We start from the raw sequence: 26395 nt of genomic DNA on the forward strand, positions 1-26395 counted from the left end.
GACACTCAGCAGTTTGCTTCTGGCATTTTTACTCAGTTCCAGGATTTATTTACAAGCAGCTGGCAAACTTCACTCCCACCCCGAGGTCTTGGCAGTGTCACGAGGTCAGGCTCCGGGAAATGTCATTTTTAACCTGCAGGACTCACCCTTAAAGCCAGCAGTAAGATGGGCTTTAGCAGTGGTTTGGGGCTGAGCTGGGCTTGGGCTGTCCCAAAGGAAAAGATCCTGCACCAAAGAGTCTGGGATCTTCCCTTCAGACACAACTGGGGTTTTTCCAAGTGATTTGAAAGCCAAAAGTACCTAAAAGTGAGTCCTGGGCTGACCCCAGCTGCCTGGAGCTCTGGGCACTCCTCAGGCCAGGTCTCAGAGCAGGTCACAGGCTGGTCCCTCGTGGAGGAGACGGTCAAGAGAGGATGGACACCGTGAGGAAGCTGAGCAGCAGAGCAGGCAGGAGGTGGAACACCATGGCCACGGTGCCCAGAGGGGCTGAGGACATTGCTGGAGGACAGAGAGGACGTCAGAGCACAGAAATCAGTGACTGAAGCTGGCAGTGTCCTTTTAGTTTACTGCATTGTTTATTTTATCTTTTTATCTTCTTCCCTATTAAAGACCTGTTATTCCTGCTCCCATATCTTTGCCTGAGAGCCCCTTAATTTCAAATTTATAGCAATTCAGAGGGGGCAATTTTACATTTTCCATTTCAGGGGAGGCTCCTGCCTTCCTTAGCACACACATGTCCGTCCAACCCCAAGAGAACCGTGAAACCCCGACCAGCAGGGCCCCAAACCCACCTGGGAATTTGGGGGTGATCAGGTTGATGTACCCCTCCTGCACGCCCCCCGTGAGGCCGATGTGGAGCTCGTCCAGCTCCGACTGTTTCTGCAGCGCCGCCCAGTCCCGCACCGGGGCCCTGCTCTGCCACTGCGCCAGCCCAGGGAGGTGCACCCCCAGCAGCCCCTGCACCTCCCCGGGCGTCAGCAGCTGGGGAAACAAACACACAGCAGGGTTAGGATTGTGCTGATGGAGCTCGTGTTAGAGACAGAAATGAGATTTTAAAAAAATTACTTGATAAAGAAGAGATAAAATTATTTTATATGTAATATTTAATGTCTATTATACATGAATAATACAGAAACAAACAATATAAAAATAAAAATTAATAATAAATAATTATACTTATATAAGTATATGTTTATATTAATATTGCTATACTATTAAATATTAATTGAATATTAATGTTAAATGATATTAAATAATAAATTACTAAATTATATAATATATTGTTTATATCATTTATTATATAACATTCTTATAGTAATATATATTAATTATTTCTTATAATAGATAATAAATTATAATAAACAATATATAATTAGATATAATAAATTATATATTATTATATTAAATAATTCTATATGAGTTGATTTATAAAAAAATTTAATATTTAATATCAAATATTTAATAAGTAGGAAATGTTTGGAAATAAATACAAATATTTATTTAAAAATAAACCAAGAACTTCTTCCACTATGTAAAAAAGAGTATATATTAATTTATATATTAATTTTATAATTGATGAATAGTAAATAATATATACTATAAAAAAAAAAAATATATATAATATAAATAATTAAAAATAATGAAGAATAAAATATAAATAATAAAATAAAATATAATATAGCTAGAAAATATGTAATATTTGATATGTATTATATATAAAATAATTATAATATATACTGTTTAATAGATAAATAAAATAAGGTTTAATTTTATAAGGTTTAGTTTAATAAGGTTTTTACCTATATGTGACAGGGTGGGAAGGCTGGGATGGAAAGAACCCCCCTGGAAATGATGGGGCTTCCATGGGAAGAAGAAAAATCTCCTGCACTCAGCTGGGGGTCCCATCCCTGCCAAAATCACCGGGATTTCTGCCCAAACTGGTGCCATTGCCTTGTCTGTGGGCTCATGGCCTGTCCCCTGCCACTGTGAGGGCCTGCCCTGAGGAAATTCAGCTGCCTTTGCATCCATCCAGGACTCCAAATTCTATTTTGTAAGGAATTTCAGGCCCTTTCCCTACTTTCTACTGGTGTAACAGAAGAAATTTTGGATTTGATGGAATTTGGATTTGATCGAATCCACCAATGGACAGCACGACCAAACCCAAGCACAGAACACAACACAATGCAGGGAATTAAAGAGCTCCAAGGCCCAGCTCACCATCAGGGAGTCTCTCCTCAAGTTCACAAAGGTGCTCACGTTCATGTTCACGTCGTCCTTGCTGAGAACCTTCAGATCTGCAGCAGGAGCCCCCCCTGCAGCAAAGCAAGGAGAGCATCAAAGGAGGGCACACCCCAAAGGAGCACTGCACAAAATGAGGATTTCTCCAAACCCCATTAGGCTGGGCTGATAACACACTCAGACCCAGCTGCAAAACATAGGGATGCTCCTCCCCTTTTTTATTGGGAGTTATTTTGTTGGGCATTAAAAATCTGTGGTGATGCCAAACAGGGGAAAGAAGGATGAGGAGAATTTGGAAAAATTCTTGGCTTAACAGGGAAAAAAAAAATTGTGACATGGAAAAGGGCTTTGAGATAAATCCTGAGTTTGATTATCCTGAGTTTGATTTTCCCTGTGATGGTCTGAAAACAGATTTGGGCAGCTTAAAGCAGGCACAGAATATTTTATGCTATCTACAACATGGAAAGACAAACTTTTAACAACTTGACTTTGAAAATTCCCAAATCTTTGATGGATTTTGATACCCATTTAGTTTGTGGCTAAGAGTTCTCCTTCCCCACAGCATCCTGGATTTTTACATACCCAGGTAAGGCAAAATCAGCTCATAGTAAGCAGGTGAATGGTGCTGGTCAGAGAAAGCTTCTTTGGCTTTCTGGTACAAGATATTCTTTGTCTCCTGGGAACAGGCTGAAGGATTCAGAGACACCAGTCTGCAGAAAAATAAAGACTTAGGGTGAAAAAAGCTTTTATTATCATCTTCAACCTGTTCAATTTTTGCATATTCTGAGTGTTTTTCTGGGCTTCTCTGCAGGTGATCCCCAATTCCCAGCTCTATGGAGAGAAGCTGAGAGGAAAAACAATGGTCCCATTTCCTGCTGAGAATTTGTCCTTCAGGTGATGATGGCTCTGATGGCGCCCAATAAATCTTTGTGTTTGCCAAGTGGTAATTAATTAATTTCATTTCATTTCATTGAGTCTTTCAGAGGAGTTCAAACTGGAAATGCTTAAAAACCACAAGGATGTGGCACTTGATAGTTTAGTGGTGATCACGGTGCTGGGTGACGATCTGAGAGGCCTTTCCCAATCTTAAGGACTCAGTAATTCTATAAAATTCAATTTAATTAACTCTTCTGCAGATGAAAGCAAGCATAGAGTCAGATTTGCAGCCTGCTGGACTGAAATAAAGAGAGTTGCATTGGGAATCTGAGCCCTGCCTGGCAGGTTCTAAGGTGCTCCCTAAATTCCCTTTCCTTGAGAGCAGAAAAAGGAAAAGGACGTGAGGTATTCAAATTTCTTGGGAAAATCCCTTCACCCAGGATTTCTCTGCTGGGAAGCCTCAGAGGAAAAGGGAAAACAATAATTATCTGATTTGCTTCTCCTGTGTTTTGCTGTTTTGGAATGTGGTTGGAGAGTGTTTCGTTGGTTTCATGTGAATTCTTTTGACTCATTGGGCAATCAGGGCCAAGCTGTGTCAGGGCTCTAGAAAGAGTCACAAGTTTTCATTATTATCTTGTTAGCCTTCTGTCTGTATCCTTTAGTATAGTTTAGAATAGCTTAGTTTAGTATTCTTTAATATGTGATGGTATCATAAAATAATAAATGAGCCTTCTGAGAACACAGACTCAGATTCATCATTCCTTCCCACCTGGGGCACCCACAAACACAATCAGGATGGGAAAGGGCTTTTGGAAGAAGCCCAGGACACCCCAACTAGGGACTCACTTGAGGCTGGAGGGGTTGATGGCCTTCAGATCAGTGGCATTCAGCAGGCACACGTACTTGGTGCCAATGGCATCCAGGGCCGTGGCATTCAGGGCATTGCCCAGCTCCAGGTAGCGTTTGATTGCTGCTGAGGCCTGGAAACACATTTCATTAGATTAATTTAATTCAGTTCAATCCGGAGGTGTGGCTTCATCCCTGAAAGAAACTCGGTATTTTATAATTACAAAAGTAAAATGGAACTGTTTGTGTTGCTATGATTTTTGTGTTAGAGACAGAAATATTTGGTTTTCATCTAGAAAAGTTATTTTTTATTGTACAGAATTTTCAGATTATTTTATTATTTTTAATTTAAATTTTATTTATTTCTATTAATTTAAGAAAAAATTATTGTATACCATTTTTATATGGTATTAGAAGGTATTGTGTTTGAATTCAATTGATTTGTAATTCATGGGTTGGTAGGGGTTATTGCTTATTAAACACTATATGTTATATATTTATATATTTGTATATGTTATATGTTTACAAAACATTTTATAGATATGTTTATATATTTATTTAATCGATTAGTAATCTAGTGAAATCTAGTAATCTAGTTCATTGGTTGGTAAGGGTTATTGCTTATTAAACAATATATATTATATGTTTATATATTTGTAATATATTTATATACATTATATGCTTATTAAACATTTAATAGATATGTTTATACTTTTATTGAATTTTATGGGATAGATTTCTTGTTTTTATAGGCGTGAATAGTTTTTTACAAGAATAGATTGTTGTGCTAACTGATTTTTATTCTTATGATTTTTTATTTAATGGGAATTTAATAGGTAAGCTTAGAACAGGAAGGCCTGATTTCACAAGGCCTTTCTTTTATAAAGTTTATTGGGCCACTCAAAATTGTGGCACCACAGATGCTTCAACCACCTCAGAACCCAAAGCAGCCCCAAAGCCAGGAGAGCAAGGCCAAGCCCCTACCAGGGAATCCGAGGGCTGAGGCTGAGTTTTCAGGAATGCAGCCAGGGTGTCAGCTGAGCTCATGTTCCAGGTGGAGATCTCCTCTGGGCTGAGCAGGGGCAGCAGAGGGCCCATTGCAGAGAGCACTTTCTCAGGATAACCATTGGGATACCTCTGTGGAGACACCAGGGGATGGGCTCAGAGCAGGGCTCAGGGAGCTGGGCTCAGCCTGGGGAAAGGTGGAATGATTTTAGAGCTGTTTTCATCTCTCTAACTAGGATTGGAGGGAGGAAGGAGCCACATTCCTCTCAGAGGTGCCCTTGGAAGGCTGAGGGCCAAGAGGCCAGAAAAACTCTGATTAGATATAGAAATGAGCGATAAGAAATAAATATTTTTCCCAGTAAAGGTGGCAAACCCTGGGAGAGGAGCTGAGAGACAGTGGAGTCACATCCTTGGAGATCCTAAATTCACCCGGACAAAGCCCTGAGAGATCCCACCAGTGGAAAATGGAATCACATCTTTGGAGATCCCAAATTCCTCAGGACAAAGCCCTGACTGGCCCCATCAACAGAAATTTGTCACATCCTTGGAGATCCTAAATTCCTGAGGACAAGACCCTAAACAATCCCATCAGTAGAAATTTGAGTCATACCCTTGGAGATCCTAAATTCCCCAGGACAAGACCCTAAACAATCCCATCAGTAGAAATTTGAGTCATACCCTTGGAGATCCTAAATTCCCCAGGACAAGGCCCTGAACAATCCCATCAGTGGAAACTGGACATTTTTGGGCTGGAATTACCTCGTCCAGGTATTCTTTCAGTACAGCCAGCTGGGGGTTGCTGAAGGGGTAGTTGAGGATATTGGAGAGGTCATTTTCCAGGTAGAGGTAATTTTCCTGGGAGATGTTCTGGAGGCAGGCACGCAGGAGCTCCTCGGGTATGTAGTAGGCGGGCATCAGCTCATCATCCAGCATTGTCTTTGTTATCTCCAGCTTAGCTGGGCAACCTGCTGAAGCCATGGCAAACACAGGGTTAAATTAAATCCTTTGGCTCCAAGCTTTGGATCTCAGAATCATTTTAGTTGGAAAAACCTCCAAGGTTGATCTGTGCCCAATCCCCACTTTGTCACCGGCACTGAACTCCTTGGACGCCTCCAGGGATGGGGACTCCAAACCTCCCTGGGAGCCTCTCCCAAGGCCTGAGGAGCTCCAGGGTGAGCCCTGGACCCAGAGGGAATGGTCAGGGTGAGCCCCGGGCCCAGAGGGAAGGGTCAGGGTGAGCCCTGGGCCCAGAGGGAATGGTCAGGGTGAGCCCCGGGCCCAGAGGGAAGGGTCAGGGTGAGCCCCGGGCCCAGAGGGAATGGTCAGGGTGAGCCCCGGGCCCAGAGGGAAGGGTCAGGGTGAGCCCTGGGCCCAGAGGGAACGCTCTGGCTCAGGGCAGCCCCCGTACCCTCCGCTCGCTTGTGCCGGCGGGGCAGGAGCCCCCCGATGATGGTGGCCAACTCCTCCCTGGACAGGTGGGAATCCCAGGCAAAGTTCCTCAGCCAGGTGGTCACAGCTTTCTGCAAGGAAAAGGGATCATCAGGGGGATTTGGGAATGCTGGATGTGCCTCCAGCACAGCCCCTGCTCCTCACACACTGGGCTCTGAAGATCCTGAACCAAAAGCAATTCCTTCAATGTTTGAACTCTCCCTTTCCCCCAACCCAGCAGTGACCGGAGCTCCTCACAAAGCACTGGGAGATATTCCTGCTCTCCCTAAGTGACCTGGATTTGCAGTTCCAACCAGTCAGCCCTGATGCCTTCAGTTTGAACTTTCCCAGATTCTGGAAGGCACTGGTATATAATAACTCTGAACTCCACAGAAAGTGTCAGCAGCTCTCCTCACAGCTCAGGCACACAGAACAATCCTTGTCCAGCCCCAGAACCAAGGACACCGCTGCAGCTCCAGCCCAAAAAGTGCAACCAACAGGGAATGGAGGAGAGCAGTCTGGGAGGGTGGGACTGCACAACCTGAGCTGGAATTGGACAATGAACCCCAATATGGAAATGGACCAAAACTTATAAAAGTGTGAAAACTCCTAACCCATTGTCCATCTTGGGTGTAGCCACAGCCAGGCCCTTGCACTGCCCAAGGTGGATCCTTTGAAGCTTTTTAATAAATCCCTGCTTATTCCTTAATTCTGCCCAGCTTCTGCTCCAGCCCCCAGCTCCACAAACCCTCCCCTCCCACACCCCATCCCCCTGGCCCCAGGTGCTTTAAAAGGAAGAACTGCTGGAGCCAGGCTGGCCCTGCAGCCCCCAGCCCCATTCCCATCCCCAGGGTACCCAGGCCATGGCAGAGCCCACCTTGGGGATCTGCTGCAGGATGCTGGGACCCAGCACGGGGATCAGCCCGCTCAGCTCGCTCAGGGTGAAGGCTGACCACGCTGAAGGAGGCCTGCAGACAAAAATATATTGCAAATAAGTAAAACCTTATGAAAGAACAGCCTTATAAACATAATTTAAACCTTAGTACTCCATACTAATCTATTAAATTCCCATAGCGAAAGAATTATAAAAATAAAAATCAATTTACATAACAATCTATTCTTGTAAGAAAACAGTTTGCACCTGTAAAAATAAGAAGTGCATCCCATAAAATCCATAAAGAAAAAATATCTAGAATGAGAAAAGCTTAATAAACATATACACTAAGCATTACCAACCAATCAACTGAGTTTCAATAAATTACTAAACTATTAAATTCAAACACAGTACCTTCTAATGTCATATAAAAATGAGCTATATATAATAAAAAATAATCTATTCTACACAAAAAACAATGTCTCATCTGTCTCTTTTCTATCTCTAATGCAAGCTACTATGAAAATTAGCAGGTAGGTATCAGGTCTCAAGGAAGAGCAAAACTGAAAAAAACACCTTTAAATCCCCCAGGATTACATCCTTGCAACATATGACGTTAAGAAAACACAAGGTTTAAACCCTAAAACACCTCAACCACTTCCTGTTGCTCAAAATGTCATTGCAGCAGAGCAGAAGTTGTCAGGGACATAAATCAAGGCAGTTGGGTGGGAAAATGGCCTTGAACAAACACATTCTTTTCTTAAGGCTCTTTCTGGAACCCGAAGAATTTCTGTTGCTTGCTATGGCCCAATTCAGTGCCAAGATCTTGGGGCAGCTAACCAGGAAGGAAAATATTTACCAAAATATTTATCAAACATCTCTCACTGGACAGGCAGAATGTCTCCTGGAAACCTGTGCCTGACAAACAGCTTGACCTCACCTGTGATCACCAGGCCAGGCAGAGAAGTTTGATTAATGAAAAATTAATTTTGCAGACCGGAGGAAAAGCTTTTATAACAAGCAAGAGAGACACAGAAGTGAGCCCATTTTTCAGGAGAATTTCACCCAGCTGAAATAATTTCAACAAAACAACATAAAAGACCCAGTGTAAAGCTCAAAAGCAAGAATTTTTTTGGGTTTTTGATCAAGCTGCTTGGCTGGAGTTCACTCAGGCCTTAACAGGACCATGGGGTTGATTAAGGGAAGAGTCCAGGAGGAAAACCCATACCCAAAGGTGGTGTTGCCACTGCTGAGGACGTCCCTGATGGCGTCTTCTTGCTCGGGCAGGAAAGATCCACACTGGCTCAAATCCTTCAGCAAGCTGCCCCCAGAACCCCTGATGTAGTCCCCATCCAGCTCACACACCAGCCAGCCCAGGATCTCAGCATTTGTCTGATTTATTTGTGTGCCAGGAACTCCCTGCAATAAAGGCAGAGGCATTAACTGGGGTGGAGCACCCCTGGATCCCAAACCCTGCAGGATCCCAATAAAGCCCTGCAGAACCCAAATAAGCCCTGCAGAATCCCCATCCCTCTCCTCATACCAAACACTCCAGAGCCTCCAGGAGCAGCTGCTGCCTCTGAGGGTCCTCTCTGGGCAGAACATCCTCGTTTGCCTTCCCAACGCTGCTGAAGAAGTGGCTGCAGTTCCCTGCATAGTCTGAGGGGCTGGAAAGACAAACTCCATGAATTTTAGAGAATGAGGTCAAGCTCAACACATCCTCTGTCTGATAAAACATCTCCCACACCTGCACACTGAACTCCAGGAGTTGTTCCTCCCCAGGCTTCTTCTATGCCATTAAATCCTTTAAAATTTCCTTGAGTTTAAAAAATGGTTCTTTAAAAATCAATTTTCACCTGAAGGAGTTTATTGTTTAAACTGTTCTAATTATTAGATTCAATTTCAAACTAATTCATTGTTAGATTCAATTTCAAACTAATTCCAACTAATCTATTGTTAAAATTGTTCAAGGTTTGGGTACAGAACCACAGCAGGGAGGTACTGGAACAGGGGAATTATCTTTATTCCCTGTTTTCTTTGGTGTTTGTAAGGGAAAAGCAAGTTCAGAGACCTGGGAATGATAAAATTGACCTTGGCCACTGCCTGGGGCAGCCTCAGCCTCTCTGGAAAACCTCACAAAGAAGGATTTATTCCAGTATCTCACACACATCTACCCTCCTCCAGCCTTCTGCAATCCCATTTTTTATTCCCCAGGAAGAGGCCTAAACAACTCTGAAATAGAAATCAAATTAGTCAGCCTGGTTATAAACTAAGTTTTATTTTTCCCATGTTGCTCTAAAGGCAACATGATGGAAACCACAGCACAGGTACCTTAAAAACAGCAGCAGGTCCTGGGGATAAGTGTCCCAATCCTGGGGAATCCCATGCAGGGTCACCATCCTCAGCAAGCAGCTCAGCTGCAAGGACACCAGAGATTGCACCAAGGAGAGAAACCACCACGAAACACAAGGAAAAGGTAAAATAATGGAAAGGTTTTATGCTGCTCTGAAGGAAGAAAGGAAGGAAGGAGGGAAAGGAAAGAGAGGAAGGAAAGAGAGGAAGGAAAGAGGCATTACCTGGTCCTGGCCCAGCTTGACCTTCTTCTTCCTCATGACTCTGGCCAGCTCCTGGAACCTTTCTGCCCCCACAGCGCTGGCAGCTGCACAGGTGAAGCCCTGGAGCACAGACTGGGACAGCCTGGGAGTTCCCAGCAGGAAAATCAGCAGGGAAAAGCCTTCAGGAAGGAGCATTCAGAGCAGGACTCTGCTCACCCCACTGGGTTTCCCAGATATAAATCCCTGTTTTCTTATTTTCATCTCAAAATACATCAAGAAGACACAGCACTCCCTCTAAATGAATCACTGGAATTGCCCCCTGGAAGGTTTGGAAAGGCATTCCCTGCTTGGAAAAGCATTCCAGAGGCAATCTGGAGCAAGATTGCAGGTGCAGGCTGAGCCAGCAGCATCATTTTAGAAGGAAAATGGTCCCTGGGTGTTTCTGGCAGCTGAGCCCTGGTAAATTTCCATATTCCACATCTGTGTTTGGGCTCCCATTCCATCTCCCATCTGTTTCCATGGGTTCCAGGGGGTGGATGTGGATGGAACACAGGAAAGGTGGGAATTGCCAGGAAAACAAACAGAAAGTGGAAGGAGAGGAGGGAAATCTTTACCTGCTGAAGTCAGGCTCTGCCTTCACCACATCACTGAAGAACATGGCAGCCTGGGGAGCAAAGGCAGAGTCAGAGGTTTTCCAGGGAAAAGGGCTCCATTTACAGGGGGATTTGTGGAATTCATGGCCCCACAGAGGGCAGGGCTGCAGGGAGGGGAAGGAGGAGCCCTTTACCTGTTCTCTGGTCCATGGTTTGCTGTTGAGATCCTGCACGTTTGGTTTTTCTTCCCCAAACACCAGCAGGGATTTTGGGATGGAGCTGGCCAGGGCACTGGGGATGAGTCTGACCAGCTCAGAGGGGTGGGCAACCCTGGAGGAAACCTTGGAAAAACCCAACAGAACAAACCATGGCAAATCTCACCCAGCTTTAGCCCAAATCATGGCAGAATCAGCAGGATCAGAACCAGAGAATTGTTTGGGTTGGAAAAGACCTCCAGGATCGAGTCCAACCTTCAATTATTCTATGGTTAAAATATATCTATATATATAGATATAGATATATAATAATATAATATATTCTTATATTATATATAATAATTATATATAATATACACAATATATATATTATAATATTATCCATATACATAATATATGATATATACATTATATATAATATATATCTTGTGTATATATTTATCTATTATATAATATACAATATTATCTATAATAAAATATACAATATATAATATATAATATATAATAATACAATATTATATCTATTATATACATATTATATATTTTATATACATATAAAATACACATATTTTATATACATACAAAATATACATGCTATATATACATATTTTTATAGATATAAAATATTTGGTTAATATATTATTAACCACTTCTATTCTTTCCCTGGGAACATGCACAGAGAAGCAGTTTTTGGGAGCACCTCATAAAACAAATCCCTGCTGGCCTTGTCCCCAGGGGGCTGAGCAGGCCAAGGACAGTGACACAGAGGCAGTGGCAGGGTTGGAGTGGCCAAGGACAGCCAAGGACAGTGACACAGAGGCAGTGGCAGGGTTGGAGTGGCCAAGGACAGTGACACAGAGGCAGTGGCAGGGTTGGAGTTGCCTGTCCTGCTGCCACCCTGCCTGGCTGTCACCAACCCCCAGGGGATGCTGGCAGGGTGCAGCTGTGGCACACCTGGCCCCAGGTAAGCTGTGTCCCCACCCCTGCTCCTGGGTGAGACAAAACAGGGTCACCTTTTCCACCAGGATCCTTTTCAGAGCACCGGGCAGGGTGTCCACGTGCTGGGCAAAGGCTGGCAGCTGGATGGCCTCCAGGACAACCTCTGGGGACAAACTCCACAGCGTGCTGCTGTTGAGGCCACCCACCAAAGTGCCCAGCTGTGCCAGGCTCTGACCATCCAGGATCTGCAAGGGAATCACAGAAAAATCAGCTTGGAAAAGACCTTTGAGATCCTCAATGCCAGCTGTGCCCAACCCCACCAATCCCCAGCCCAGAGCTGTCAGTGCTCATCCCTTCACTTTGAGCTTTTATATTTTCCAGATTCTGCACTGGTACATAACTCTGAACTTTATATGAAGTGTCACCAAGTTCTCCTCACAGGTCAGTCTCACAAAACAATCCTTTTTGTCAGATTAAGTTGTTTTCTGACTCAGAGATGGGGTAATTGAGGTGTTTTAAAAACTTTTATTCCATTTTCAGTCTCACGTGAAGAGTGAGACAATACAGATGTTATAATTCTTACCATCACAATCAGAAGTTAACTATTTCTTAATTTTATTATAAGCATTTCTTGGCCTATCAGCTTTTCCTACACTATGCTGTAAATGTCCTAAAGTTAATAATCTAAAATTACCCCTCGTGGGTCCTGCCACAATGCATCTTTCACAGTTCTATTTCTCCAAACTATCCAGTCTTATTTGCAAGGCCCTCCTTTGAAACTTGCTTCTAGTTCCATTTCTCTCTCCACAATGCCTGTTTCTCTAGAAATTCATATTTCTCTACAAATGTTTCTCAAAGAAAAAAGAATTTCCTGCATTTTTCCAGCCCCAGAACTAAGGACACCGCTGCAGCTCCAGGCCCAAAACGTGCAAACAACAGGGAATGGAGGAGAGCAGTCTGGGAGGGTGGGACTGCAGAACCTGAGCTGGAATTGGACAATGAACCCCAACATGGAAATGGAGCAAAACTTGTAAAAGTGTGAAAACTCCTGACCCATTGTCCACCTTGGGTGTAGCCATGGCTGGGCTCTTGTGCTGCCCAAGCTGTATCCACAGAATTCACAGAATGACCAGGTTGGAAGAGACCTTAAAGACTGAGTCCAACCCAGCCCCAACATCTGAACTAAACCCTGGCACCCAGTGCCACATCCAGGCTTTGTTAAACACACCCAGAGATGGGGACTCCACCACCTCCCTGGGCAGAATATCCCAGAACTTCATCACCATTTCCGTAAAAAACTTCTTCCCAATACCCAACCTAAATTCCCCTTGGTGCAGCTCAAGACTGTGTCCTGTGGTTCTGTCAGAATCCTTTGAAGCTCTTTTAAAAAATCCCAGCTTTATTCCTTTAACTCTTTAACTCTAACTCTGATGCCTCTGTTCCCAAGGCATCAGTGCCACGTACAGAGGTCCCTTGGGCACCTGCAGGGCTGGGCACTCCCAGCCTCCCTGGGCATTCCCAGTGCCTGGAACCCTTCCAGGAGGAGCCTGTGGGTGTGAGGAGCTCTGCATACCTGGTAGCCAGACTGGAGCAGTTTGTTGACCACAGCCCTGGCCTGCTCGTTCCTCCAGCCCTGGACTCTGCCCAGGGCAGGCAGAGCTGCCTCCAGGTGCTCCTCAGGGATCCTCTCCTGGATTCTGGACACTGAGAGCCCCAGGGCAGCCTGGCCCAGGGCTGCCAGCACGGCTGGGGAGAAATCCTCCAAATTCCTCAGCAGAGAAGATGCCACCTGTGCCATGAAAGAGAGCAGAGTCAGAGCAGCAATGCTGCATCCCACAGCCCTGAACCCCTGGGGCTCTGCCTCAGGTTTGCCTGTGGAGGTGTGGAAGAGGTTTTACAGTGACTTCTGTGAGCCAGAGAGAAGTTTGGTAAGTTTGTTTATTCCTGAAAGAATTTTCTATCGAGGTTGTTGACAGAGAAACCAAGAAAGAAAGAAGGAGAAAGAAGAGAAACCAAGAAATCAAAAACTATAAATAAGAGAAACCAAGAAACAAAAAAGGATAAATAAGAGAAACCTGCAATTCTCTATTGCAATGAGCACTTTGTTTGTCTTTCCTGACCAATGAGTAAAGTGTAAACTTGCGAGTTTTGTAAGAATGTATAATAAGCATGCATGCTGGAATAAAAACAGTTTGAAGCCCTCTGGAAATGGAGTGTGCTGCTTCGGATTGTCTCCCTCTCAACGTGGATGGACCATCCCCACCACTGAGCCCTATGAGGCGATGGAAACCCAGCCAGACACCAAAGGTGACCCAGAGGGGGGTGACAAGAGGGGACACAGAGCTGGGCCCACCCCTGGCAGGTTTTGTGCAGCTGGGAGGATCCCCAGGTGCTCACCTGCAGGTTTTGTGCAGTGAGAGCATCCCCAGGTTTTGTGCAGTGAGAGCATCCCCAGGTTTTGTGCAGTGAGAGGATCCCCAGGTTTTGTGCAGTGAGAGCATCCCCAGGTGCTCACCTGCAGGTTTTGTGCAGTGAGAGCATCCCCAGGTGCTCACCTGCAGGTTTTGTACAGTGAGAGGATCCCCAGGTTTTGTGCAGTGAGAGCATCCCCAGGTGCTCACCTGCAGGTTTTGTGCAGTGAGAGGATCCCCAAATTTTGTGCAGTGAGAGCATCCCCAGGTTTTGTGCAGTGAGAGCATCCCCAGGTTTTGTGCAGTGAGAGCATCCCCAGTGCTCACCTGCAGCTCCAGGGAGGCTCCGGGCACCCCCCTGCTCCAGGGGCAGCTCCTCCCCAGCCTCTGGGCCACTCCCAGCGCCTCCTCCGTGCTCAGGTTTGCCACTGCCCCGGGGCTCAGGTAACAAAGGAACCTGTCCGGGAGGCTGGGGACAAAAGGAGAGGCTGGGTCAGAGAGGGGGACCAGCAGAGCTTTCCTCTGTTCCAGAAGGTGTTCTTCTCCAGGCACCTTCCCCCTTCATCTCAGCCCTGCAGGTGCCAAAGCTCCAGATCAGGGAGCTGGAAAAGCCTGGAAGCACTGCAGGGAAATCAACTCCCAGGAGAAGAACTGGGGATCTGGCCCCAGAGAGCAAGGGCAATGGGGTTACTTGAAAATAGAACCTTTGAAAAGAAAAAGAATGGAAACTTTAAAGAAAAAAATCATAGAACCCTTAAAGAGAAACGTAATAGAACCCTTAAAGAGAAAATTGATAGAACCCTTAAAGAGAAAATTGATAGAACCCCTAAAGAGGAAATGAACGGAACTCTTAAAGAAAAATTAATAGAACCCTTAAAGAGAAATGGAATCTTTAAAGAGAAAATTAATCAACAGTGCCACACTGAGCCATGCCAGGAAATCAGAGCCCCTCAGACCCATACCTGGCCAGTGAAAAGGCAGGAGCAGAGGTCAGGAGCAGGGTGTAGTACAGGGCAGTCTCCCTGAGCAAGGTGAGGTTCCCAACCATCTCCATATTCACCGGGTCCCTGGCAAATTTTTGAAGCTGAAGGTGGAAAAAAACAAAAAGGGAAAATGATTCAGATGGATCCTTCAATGCTGACAGTGACATGGGACAGTCTGAACCAACTCGGGGCTTTTCGCCTGGGTTTAAAGTTGTGCTGAGATTTATTTTGTTTGTTTAAAAGTAAACACTGGGACCCTGATCAGGTTTGGGGCTGCTCCTCTCACTGGCTCCAGTTTGCTCCCTGCAGAATTCCCTTTGTGGAACCAACTTCTGTGCAAACCCCTCTCACCACATGGTGGGGAGAAATAACTGCAGTGGCTGTTCACCTCAGATGAACCAGAGAAATATTCCTGCTGGCAGGAATTCCAGGGCCAGGTTGGACAGGATTGGAGCACCCTGGTCTTGTATTTTCTGGGACCCCGTCGTGGGAAGGAAATTATGAATCTGACTCCGTGTCCTCAGAAGGCTAATTTATTATTTTGTGATACTATATTATATAAAAGAACACTATACTAAACTATACAAAGGATACAGAAAGGATACAGACAGAAGGTTAAAAAGATAATAATGAAAACTTGTAACTCTTTCCAGAGCCCTGACACAGCTTGAACTTGATTGGCCAAAGAGTCAAAACAATTCACATGAAACTAATGAAACAACCACCTGTGGGTAAACAATCACCAAACACATTCCAAAGCAGTAAAACACAGGAGAAGCAAAACAGATAATTATTGTTTTCCTTTATCTCTGAGACTTCTCAGCTTCCCAGGAGAACAATCTTGGGCAAGGGGATTTTTCAGAAAATCTGACCGTGCCACCCTGGGACAGTGGGTGAGGCTGGAATGGGGTGGGTGACCCTTCAGTCCTTCCAGCCCCACCATCCTGGGGCTCTGAGTCTCCCCAGAGTCCCCACTTACTGTGGCTTCATCCCCAAAGAGCTGCAGGTCCTCCACGGTGGCGTGCTCCAGAAAGGATCCCAGGAAATTCCGGAACCAGGCAGTGGAATTGGGGCTGTGGCAGCTCTGGCTGGGTCCTGCAGTCAGACAGGAATGCAGGGACACAGAGCCCATGGAGCTGGAGCCCACTGGGAACTGGGATTTCTGAGGCTGCAGCCCAGCAGACCCAAATACCCAAATCTCACACCCAAATCCAGTGCTCACACCACAGATTCCCACGGGACAGGGCAGAAGGAATCCCAGCCCTGCCAATATTCCATGCCCAGCCTCTTTCTCCTTTTCTCCCTGCTCACACCACAAATTCCCATGGGACACGGCAGAAAAGGGCTTAATCTGGCCAATATTCCCTGCCCAGCCTCTTTCTCCCTTCCCTCCTCATGCACCAGAATCTTTCTGCAGGAAATTCATGGCAGCTCCTGCCAATATTCCCTTCCTGAGCACAACCAAACTCTGCACAGGCAGCAAATGCAGTGAATTTATAAAAAAAAATATAAAAATCCTGAGTTAATCAAGCCTCCAGGCCGAGAAATCATTCCCAAATCCATTAATTGCTGACATTCCCAGCCTGTTCCCATTGGAGGTTCCCAAATCCCCTGGACAGAGCCCAGGGAAATCAGGAGAATCCTTTACCATGCTGGGTGAGGAAATGCTTGATCCCAGCGTAGAGATTCCTCTGCTCCTGCACAGAAAGCTGGGAATAGATTCCATCCAGGGCAGCCACTCTGCAAAGGAAGGAAAACACCTCAAACATTGCTGAGGCCAGGGCTGGGCTCACAAAAACATGGATATTCTCAATCCCATCCTTTTCTGGTGGATTATGCCCTTTTCTGACCCAGAGATGGGTTAAATGGGAGGTGTTTTAAAAACTTTAATTCCATTTTCAGTGTCATGAGAATGGTAAGACCATACAGATATTGTAATTCTCACCATCACAATCAGAAGCCATTGTATCATAATTTCCTAATTGTAAAAAGCCAGTGTATTGTAATTTCTTAACTGTAAAAAAGCCAGTGTATTGGAATTTCCCAATTCCAAAAAAGCCAGTGTATTGTGATTACTTAACTGTAAAAAAGCCAGTGTATTCTAATTTCCTAATTCCAAAAAAAACCAGTGTATTGTAATTTCTTAACTGTAAAAAAAGCCAGTGTATTGTAATTTCCTAATTCCAATAAAGCCAGTGTACTGTAATTTCCCAATTCCAATAAAGCCACTGTATTGTAATCTCCTAATTCCTATAAAAGCAGTATATTTTAATCTCCTAATTCCAATAAAGCCAGTGTATTGTAATTTCCCAATTCCACCACACCAGAAGCATTTCTTGGCCTCTCTATAACATTTCTAAACCAACATTTCTTATCTCAAATTGATATATAATACACTATACAAACTTTGGATTGAGCTTTAAAGATTTTCTACAAATCCATTTCCCACCCTTCTCCAAAGTGATTTCCACCCCCCCCCAGAGGAGCCCCCGGGGGTGGCTCTGGTGGCACAGAGGGGACATCAGAGGGGACAGCCCAGACTCACAGCAGCTGGAATTGCTCACAGGACACATCCTTGGCACGGAGGCAGCCAAAGACCTCGGGGTGCCCCAGGAGGGGCTGGAGGCCCCCGTGGAGCCACTGCAGCAGCACTGGGGGGGTCTCAATGCCAGGCACCTGGAGCAGCCTCTCCCACAGCCCATTGAGGAACACCAGGCTCCACTCCAGGGAAACGGGCACCTGCGAGAACTGGGGGCAAAGCAGGAGAAAAAAAATCTGAATTCCAGGGAATTCCAACCAGATATGGACAGAAATCCAAGAAAATCTGAATGCTGAATTAAATTGCTGCTTTGAATGGGGCTCTTTGCACTATAGGACACAGTGGACTCGCTGCTCTTTTCAAGGTAAAAAGAGAATTTTTAATTTCTGACTCCAACATTTATAGATTTCCAGAAGTGACAGTTGGAGGGTGACAGTGCCACCTCTCCAGTGACACTGGTTCAACAGTCTTATCAAATTTCTCTTCCTCCAGGAAAGAATGCAAAACAACAAGTCGCTTACATAAAGTGTGAGAGAAAGTTCATTACAAGAATGTAAACATTAGAAGGCTTAGAAAATCAAAATATTTAAAAAAAAATTTTTTAAAAAGTCTTTTTAAAAAAATCTTAAAAAAAATCTTTAAAAAAACCTCAAAAAAAAATCTCAAAAAAAATCATCTCAAAAAAAAAAACCATCTCAAAAAAAAAACATCTCAAAAAAAAAACCATCTCAAAAAAAAACCATCTCAAAAAAAAAACCATCTCAAAAAAAACACCTCAAAAAAAAAATCATAGGGAGACATCTCTTTCCAAAATAAGGTAAAAAAAAATAAATCAGGACATTTGAAATGAAGTCTTTTCCTGGGCAAAAATTCCCTGGATTTGAGGGAATTCCATTTGAGGAAGGCTCACCTGCTGACTGAACTCAGTCAGGGACCCCAAAAGCTTCCTGGCATCATATTTGGAAAAGAACAGGATGGAATATTCTGGATCCAGAGCTGTGCTGGGCTTAGAGGCCAGGCAGGAATATAAGGAGGAGAGGAAATCATCCTGGAGGTCCTGCAGCCAAGATCCCTGGAAAAGAGAAGGGAAATGCAAATAAAGAGAATATTTAGGGGGGAAATCACCCTCAGGGATTCCTCCCTTGAGGGGGCACAGGTTTTAAAAGTTTATCCAAAAAAAACACCCCCAAAATTGCCAAAACTTTGCCCAAATTTCTGAAAAATTTCATCTAACTAAAAACTTCCATGGGGACCTCTAATTCCAAAACTTTTTTTCAGGGAAATGGCTTACAAACAATAGAAGGGAAAACAAACAAACAAACAAACCATAACAAAACAGGAAAAAAAAACCCCAAAAAACCCCACACCAAAACAAAAAAAAAAACCAACAAAAACCCCAAACAAACAAACAAAAACAACAAACAAAAAAAAATCCCACAAAACCTAAGGAAAAAAAACTAAGAAAAAAACAAATACCAAAAAATTCCAACCCCCACCCAAAAACCCCATTGACAAATATTTGCAGAAGTGCCATCTTTTTGTCAGAAATATTTACCAAAACCCACAAATTGCTGTCAATTTAATTACAATTACTGGCAGCAACTTAAGGGATAATGACAAAACCTGGAAGAAGCTAAACCTGGAATATCAAGGTGGCATTTTCCAGGCTGCAACCAATTCTAAATGTACTTTTACCCCTTCTAATTGTGCTTTTACCCCTCATATTGTGTTTTTACTTCTCTAATTGTGCTTTTACCCCTTCCATTGTGTTTTTACTTCTCTAATTGTGCTTTTACTTCTCTAACTGTGCTTTTTACCCCTTCAATTGTGCTTTTCCTTCTCTAATTGTGTTTTTATTTCTCTAATTGTGCTTTATCCCGACACCCAGCGTGACTCCCCTGCAGAGATTCACCCCAATGCTGTGACACCGATTTTTAAGAGTCAATTTGATTTGCAAAGTCCCTTTGCCCCAACTTCCTTCTCACTCCAGGGATTTGGAGAGGGAAATCCCCAATTCCCCAAGGTGTCCGTGGTGCTTTGGGCACCCCTGAGCCCCATGTGTGGCACAGGACATTGTCCCCTGGCACAGGGTGGCAGTGTCCCCTGGAGGGTGGCAGTGTCTCCTGGCACAGGTTGGCACTGCCACAGCTCAGGGTGAAACCCCGGGCACAGCCCTGGCTGCTCCCCCAGGGTTGGTTTGTGCCAGAATTCCCAAGGAACACAAATCCCAGCCCCAGGGATTGAGGGTCCTCACCTGGGCACAGGCCAGCTGGGCAAAGCTGAGGCTGCACGGGGACCCTCGGCCTTGGGACACCTCCAGGAGCTGCTCCTGGCTGGCACTGGGGGGACAGGGACACAGTGGGAGTGGGGAAACTGGGAATGGGGATGGGGGAAACTGGGAATGGGAGAACTGGGAATGGGGATGGGGAAACTGGGAATGGGAATGGGGGAAACTGGGAATGGGGATGGGGGAAACTGGGAATGGGAGAACTGGGAATGGGGATGGGGAAACTGGGAATGGGAATGGGGGAAACTGGGAATGGGAATGGGAGAACTGGGAATGGGGATGGGGGAAACTGGGAATGGGGAAACTGGGAATGGGGAAACTGGGGATGGGGGAAACTGGGAATGGGAATGGGGGAAACTGGGAATGGGAATGGGGGAAACTGGGAATGGGGAAACTGGGATGGGAATGGGAGAACTGGGAATGGGAATGGGGGAAACTGGGAATGGGGAACAGGGACAGCATGGGAGTGGGGAAACTGGGATGGGAATGGGGGAACCTGGGAATGGGAAACTGGGAATGAGGGACAGGGACAGCACTGGAAATAGGAGAACTGGGATGGGAATGGGAAACTGGGAATGGGGGAAACTGGGAATGGGGAACAGGGACAGCATGGGAGTGGGGAAATTGGGAATGGGGGACAGGGACAGCACTAGGAATGGGGGAAACTGGGATGGGATGGGCTGGGAATGGGGAACCGGGATGGCACTGGGAATGGGGAACTGGGATGGGAATGGGGGAAACTGGGACAGCACTGGAAATGGGGGACTAGGATGGGATGGGAATGGGAATAGGGGCAGGATGGGAATGGGGAAACTGGGAGAGGATGGGCTGGGGGTGGGGGAACTGGATGGGAACTGGGGCTGGATGGGATGGGGAACAACTGGGTGGGGGCAGAACCGGTGGGGAGCTGGGGCAGAAGCTGTGGGGAATGTGGGGGAAAACTGGATGGGAGCTGGGGCAGAGCTGGATGAGGGCACAACCAGTGGGGAGCTGGGCACCAGACCGGGTGGGGACAGATCCAGATGTGAGGTGTCACCCCCCAGCAGCCCAGGGCACAGCTGGGCACAGCACCCAAAGGCACCTGAGTGCCCTGAGCAGGGTTTGGCTCCTGGCTGTCCCCCCAGGAGGGATCCAGCCCTCCCAAATGAGCAGGAGCAGAGCTCAGGGCACACAGGGACAGGGCAGGACCCTGGCACAGGGACAGGCAGGGTGCACTGCTGACCCTCAGCCACCATTCGGGTTGAGTGAGGTCTGGAGTGGGGCTGTTTGAGCCCCACTGGAGCCAAAATCAGCTCAGCACAGGTGCCAAAGCTCTTGGCTGCTCCCCAGAGCCTGGCCCTGCCTTTCTTTGTCCTCCCAAACCCCAGCAGGGCACTTTCCCTTCATTCACTGTTTGAACAAGTGCAATCAGAACCCTCCCTGCCCATAGGCAAGCCTGGGGAAAATCCCAAAATCTGGGCTCAGGGGGATGTGGTCACCCCAAGAAAAGCAGAATCCCTCCCAGGGAAATGCCACAGCCCCTGGGCATGGCTCACCTACCTTGGCACTGAGGCACACACGGCTGATTCTGAGCCCAGAACAAAAAAAGAGAGACAAAGGTAAGGATTTGTGGGAGGATTTGGCACCCAGAGTTCTCCTTGAGTTCTCTGATAAATATTTGGAAAGGAACTCACCATTGACGGGGGAGCTGGAGCACTGCACCAGGAGGAGGAGAAAAGAGACAGGGTTAAAATGCAGCTCTGACATTGTTTGGGATCACTGCAAACAATGTCAGAGCTGGGGGAGCCCTTTGGGGTGGGGTGGGACCTGAGCACACTGAAACCCCAAATCCTGAGCAACTGAAACCCCAAATCCTGAACACACTGAAACCCAAATCCTGAACACACTGAGACCCCAAATCCAAAATCCTGAGCACATGGAAATCCCAAACCCCAAATCCTGAGCACACCCAAATCCCAAACCCTGAGGACACTGAAACCCCAAATCCTGAGCACATGGAAATCCCAAACCCTGAGCACACTCATTGAAATCCCAAATCCTAAACGCACCCAAAACCTGAACACACTGAAATCCCAAAATCCAGACCCTGGGCACATCCAAATCCCAAATCCTGAGCACGCTCACTGAAATCCCAAACTCTGAGCCCCAGGACAGTTCCCGGCTCTGCACCTCACTCAGTTCCAGCCCACCCCACCCCATAAGAGGAGGGAAGATTCCCTGGTGGTTTCAGTGGGGTCCCAGAGGAAGGGGCTCTGCCATGGCTGACCTTTAAGGCCCCCCAACCCAAACCACCCTGGAATGTTTTACTCGCACTAAATTCAATTTTGGGGTTTAATTTGCCTTACCAGCTCTGTCCCAGCAGCAGCAGCTCCCTGGCACGCTGCAAGACAAAGGGATTTGGGAGCAAAGCCAGCACTGAGCTCCTTCCCAGCCCCAGCCCAGCCCCCTCAGCTCCCTGAAGGATTTCAGAGCTCATTTCTGCTGGATGCTGCTTTCTTCTGACTCAGAGGTGTTTTAAAAATTTTATTCTATTTTTAGTCTCATGTGAAGGGTGAGACGATACAAATATTATAATTTAGGTTATCACAGAATATATTATATTAATATATAATATATATTATATATTAATGTATATAGAATGTAATGTAATATAGAATATAGTATATATTATATTAGTATATATTATTCCATTATATATTATAATAGTATATATTAATATATCAATACATTATTGATATATAATATATCAATGTATCAATATATTAATATACTATATTATATATAATATATTATTATAACGTATAATAATATATGTTATATAAAAGATATATATAATATTTAAGTGTGTCGTAAATATATAAAAATATATTATATAATATATATTATTATATATTATCTATTGATATATTATATTTTTATATTATATTTTATACCAGTGGGACAAGGGCAGGGACAGGGTGGGAACACAGAGAGGGCTCTGCAGCTCTCAGGTCTGATGGAACAGTGATTTTCCTGCTGTGGATGAGTTCATAATCCCAAAAACTGCATTGGGAAGGGGGTCCTAAAGCAGCTTGAATGGTCACTTCATTAGCACACCACCTTCCTTAATTACCTCATTTTTAATCATTTAATTAATGCAGAACTGTCACTAATTAACAGCCAAAGGAGCCTTCCCCTAATGGGGTGCAGGATTTGGGACAGGGCCCAGGGAATGGCTGGGTGGGATATTGGGAATTGAGAATTGGGAATATGGGAATAGGGAATGTGCCCTCCCACCCCGAGGGCAGGGCTGGTGGGATGTTGGGAATTGAGAATTGGGAATATGGGAATAGGGAATGTGCCCTCCCACCCCGAGGGCAGGGCTGGTGGGATATTGGGAATTGAGAATTGGGAATATGGGAATTGGGAATGTGCCCTCCCACCCCGAGGGCAGGGCTGGTGGGATGTTGGGAATTGAGAATTGGGAATATGGGAATAGGGAATGTGCCCTCCCACCCCGAGGGCAGGGCTGGTGGGATATTGGGAATTGAGAATTGGGAATATGGGAATTGGGAATGTGCCCTCCCACCCCGAGGGCAGGGCTGGTGGGATGTTGGGAATTGAGAATTGGGAATATGGGAATTGGGAATGTGCCATCCCACTCCGAGGGCAGGGCTGGTGGGATGTTGGGAATATGGGAATTGAGAATTGGGAATGTGCCATCCCACCCCGAGGGCAGGACTGGTGGGATGTTGGGAATATGGGAATCGGGAATATGGGAATTGGGAATGTGCCCTCCCACCCCGAGGGCAGGGCTGGCTGGGATGTTGGGAATATGGGAATCGGGAATATGGGAATTGGGAATGTGCCCTCCCACCCCGAGGGCAGGGCTGGCTGGGATGTTGGGAATTGGGAACTGTTCCAGAGCAGGCCCTGGAATGGATTTCCCACCCCTGGAAATGTCCCTGGACAGGGCTTGGAGCAGCCTGGGATGGTGAGAGGGGTCCCCCCATGGAGTGGAGGGGATTTAAGGTCCCTCCCACCCCAAATCGTGCTGGGATTTATTATTCAATGAATAGAGAGCTAATTAGATTTAATTGTGATTATGCCTTAAGTGCTTTCCCAGCAGAGGAACAGGGAGCACACAGCTCTGAACAGCCAGGGGGAGAATCAGTGCCAGTGGGACTTTCCACCCTAAAAACTGAAATATTTCACTCACAAATCCAATAACAAACAGGACAACGAAAGCCTGGGGATTTAGAGCAACCACCAAAGTCACACTCTGTGCTCTGGCAGAGCAATTTCCCCTTTTAGGGTGGTCCCAGGTATGGAAAACCCTCCTGGGCCAGCCCACAGCAGACTCACCCAGCAGCAGCAGCAGGAGGAATCCCAGCCCTGGCAGCCGAGGAGACATTTCTGGACAGGTCTGCAGGAACAACCAAACAGGAATAAATAAATAAAAACCAAACAGCACAGGTCTTCAGGAGAGCCACAGGAATCAGTTCAGAAAGGAAAAACCAAAGAGAAATAAATGAATACCAACCTCAAACCCAGAGGAAGAAAGGTAGAGGTCAGGTGGAAATCTGGACACCCCAACAGCCTTCACAAACCCCAAAATTTGCCCCAAAAATGGGAAAAACTCCTGAGGTGAGGGGGGGGTCCGGGAAAACAGAGGGAGAATTTGGAGTTATTGAAGGCACCACGCCCTGAGCTGGGTCTGGGGCGGCAGAGGGACAGGAGGTGGCAGGGAAAGAGGAAGTGACCCGGGGGGGGTGGCAGAGGGACAGGGGGTGGCCCAGGGGCAGGTGGCACAGGAGGTGGCAGAGGAAGTGACCCAGGCAGGTGGCAGAGGGACAGGGGGTGTCTCGGTTTGGTGGCCCAGGTGGGACAGGAGGTGGCAGAGGGATAAGAGGTGACCCAGGCAGGTGGCAGAGCACAGGAGGTGGCAGGGGGGCAGAAGATGACCCGGTTTGGTGGCACAGGGACAGGAGGTGGCCGTGCCCGCCCGGAGGGGACCCTGTGGCGCTCACCTGTGCCCGGGCCGGTCCCTGGCACGCTCGGGCACCGCGGGCTCCTTTTGACGGGAGAACCGGGGCGTGGCCCGGGCGCTGCATCCCGGGATGGAGCGGGACACGCCCCGGGCACGGAACGGGGCCGGGCACGGAACGGGGGCCGGGAGAACAGAGGGGATGGAGCGGGACACGCCCCGGGCACGGAACGGGGGCCGGGAGAACAGAGGGGATGGAGCGGGACACGCCCCGGGCACGGAACGGGGCCGGGCACGGAACGGGGGCCGGGAGAACAGAGGGGATGGAGCGGGACACGCCCCGGGCACGGAACGGGGCCGGGCACCCCCAGGGCTCCGGGATGGAACACCGGGGGTGGAGCCGGGCACTCCCCGGGCTCCGGGAGCACAAAGGGGATGGAGCCGGAGCGGGGCACTCCCTGGAGATGGAGCGGGTGGGGGGGAAACCACAAAGGGGATGGAGCCGGGCAATCCCCGGGCACGGAGAGGGAGCCGGGCATTGCTGGGCTCCGGGAGCACGGAGGGGATGGAGAGAGAGCACAAAGGGGATGGAGCAGGAGCCGGGCACTCCCTGGCTCCGGGAGCACAAAGGGGCTGCGGGACAAAACCCCTGCGGGACAAACCCGGAGCTCTTGGGGCAGGCAGGACGGGGGATGGAGCTGGGCCAGGGGGGTTGGGTTGGATTTTAGGAAAGGTTCATCCCCAGGGATATGAACAGATCCCCAGGAACAGCCCGAGAGCTCCAGGAGAGTTTGGGAGCACTCCAGGGATGGGATTTATTGGGATACAGCCCCTGTGATCGCTCCCCGCTCAGGATATTCCATGATTGCAGATCCCGTGGGTGTCAGGCTGGGGGCTCAGTGCCTTTGGATTCATCTCAGGGTGATTTTACATCCTCAGATTTGGAAAAAAAATGAAAACAAAAAAAACCCCCAAACAAACAAAAAATAAACCCCAAAACCAAACCAACCAACAAAAAAAAAAAAAAACCAACAAAAAAACCCCAAACAAACAAACAAACAAAAAAAAAACCCAAACCCAAACGAAAACAAACAAACAAAAAAACAAGCAAAAAACCCCAAAAAAACCACCAACAAAAAAACCCAAGCAAAAAAAAAACCGCCCCAAAAAACCCCAAACAAAAAAACCACCCCAAAAACAAAATAAAAAGCCCCAAAACAACAAATGAAAACAAAGAAAACCCCAAACAAACAAAAAAATCCAAACCAAACCAACAAAAAAAAAACCTGATCAAAAAAAAAAAAACCCAAAAAACCCCAAACAAACAAAAAAACCCAAAACCCCAAAACCAACAAGCAAAAAACCCCTAAAAACAAAACAAAAAAGAAACCAAAAACCAACCAACCAACCCACCGAAAAATAAAACCCCAAACAAACAAACAAACAAAAAAAAAACCAAAAAACATCCCCCCAAAAAACAAACAGACAAAACCAAAACCACCAACCAATCCAACCAAATGAATAAAAAAACCATTAAAAAATCGCTGCTTGGTCCCTTTCTGGCTGTTTCTCCAGGCGGGTTTTTGCCAAGCCCAGCTCGGGCCTAGCCCGGGCTTGCCCGTTCCTGGCCATCAATAATT

At 46.5% G+C, this 26395-nt stretch overlaps 1 protein-coding gene across 1 annotated transcript; it reads right to left on the reverse strand.

The window, feature by feature from the left end:
• Nucleotides 1-403: 403 nt before the first annotated feature.
• Nucleotides 404-24882, reverse strand: LOC128933981 (mesothelin-like). The gene is made up of 24 exons (XM_054271187.1): nucleotides 24799-24882; nucleotides 18413-18574; nucleotides 17509-17711; nucleotides 16612-16703; nucleotides 15943-16058; nucleotides 14943-15064; nucleotides 14308-14449; nucleotides 13143-13358; nucleotides 11644-11814; nucleotides 10610-10756; nucleotides 10437-10486; nucleotides 9844-9964; nucleotides 9599-9684; nucleotides 8811-8934; nucleotides 8496-8686; nucleotides 7271-7361; nucleotides 6374-6485; nucleotides 5725-5930; nucleotides 4945-5097; nucleotides 3961-4094; nucleotides 2821-2948; nucleotides 2218-2312; nucleotides 792-981; nucleotides 404-498 (listed from the first exon to the last, which is right to left on the reverse strand). The coding sequence occupies exons 1-24, from the start codon at nucleotides 24880-24882 to the stop codon at nucleotides 404-406; spliced, it is 3231 nt and encodes a 1076-aa protein (XP_054127162.1).
• Between the last annotated feature and the right edge of the window lie 1513 nt (nucleotides 24883-26395).

This window comes from Melozone crissalis, unplaced genomic scaffold, assembly GCF_028551555.1.
Source record: "Melozone crissalis strain CALT ecotype California unplaced genomic scaffold, PUWL_Pcris_2 ptg000012l_1, whole genome shotgun sequence".
Lineage (NCBI taxonomy): Eukaryota > Metazoa > Chordata > Aves > Passeriformes > Passerellidae > Melozone > Melozone crissalis.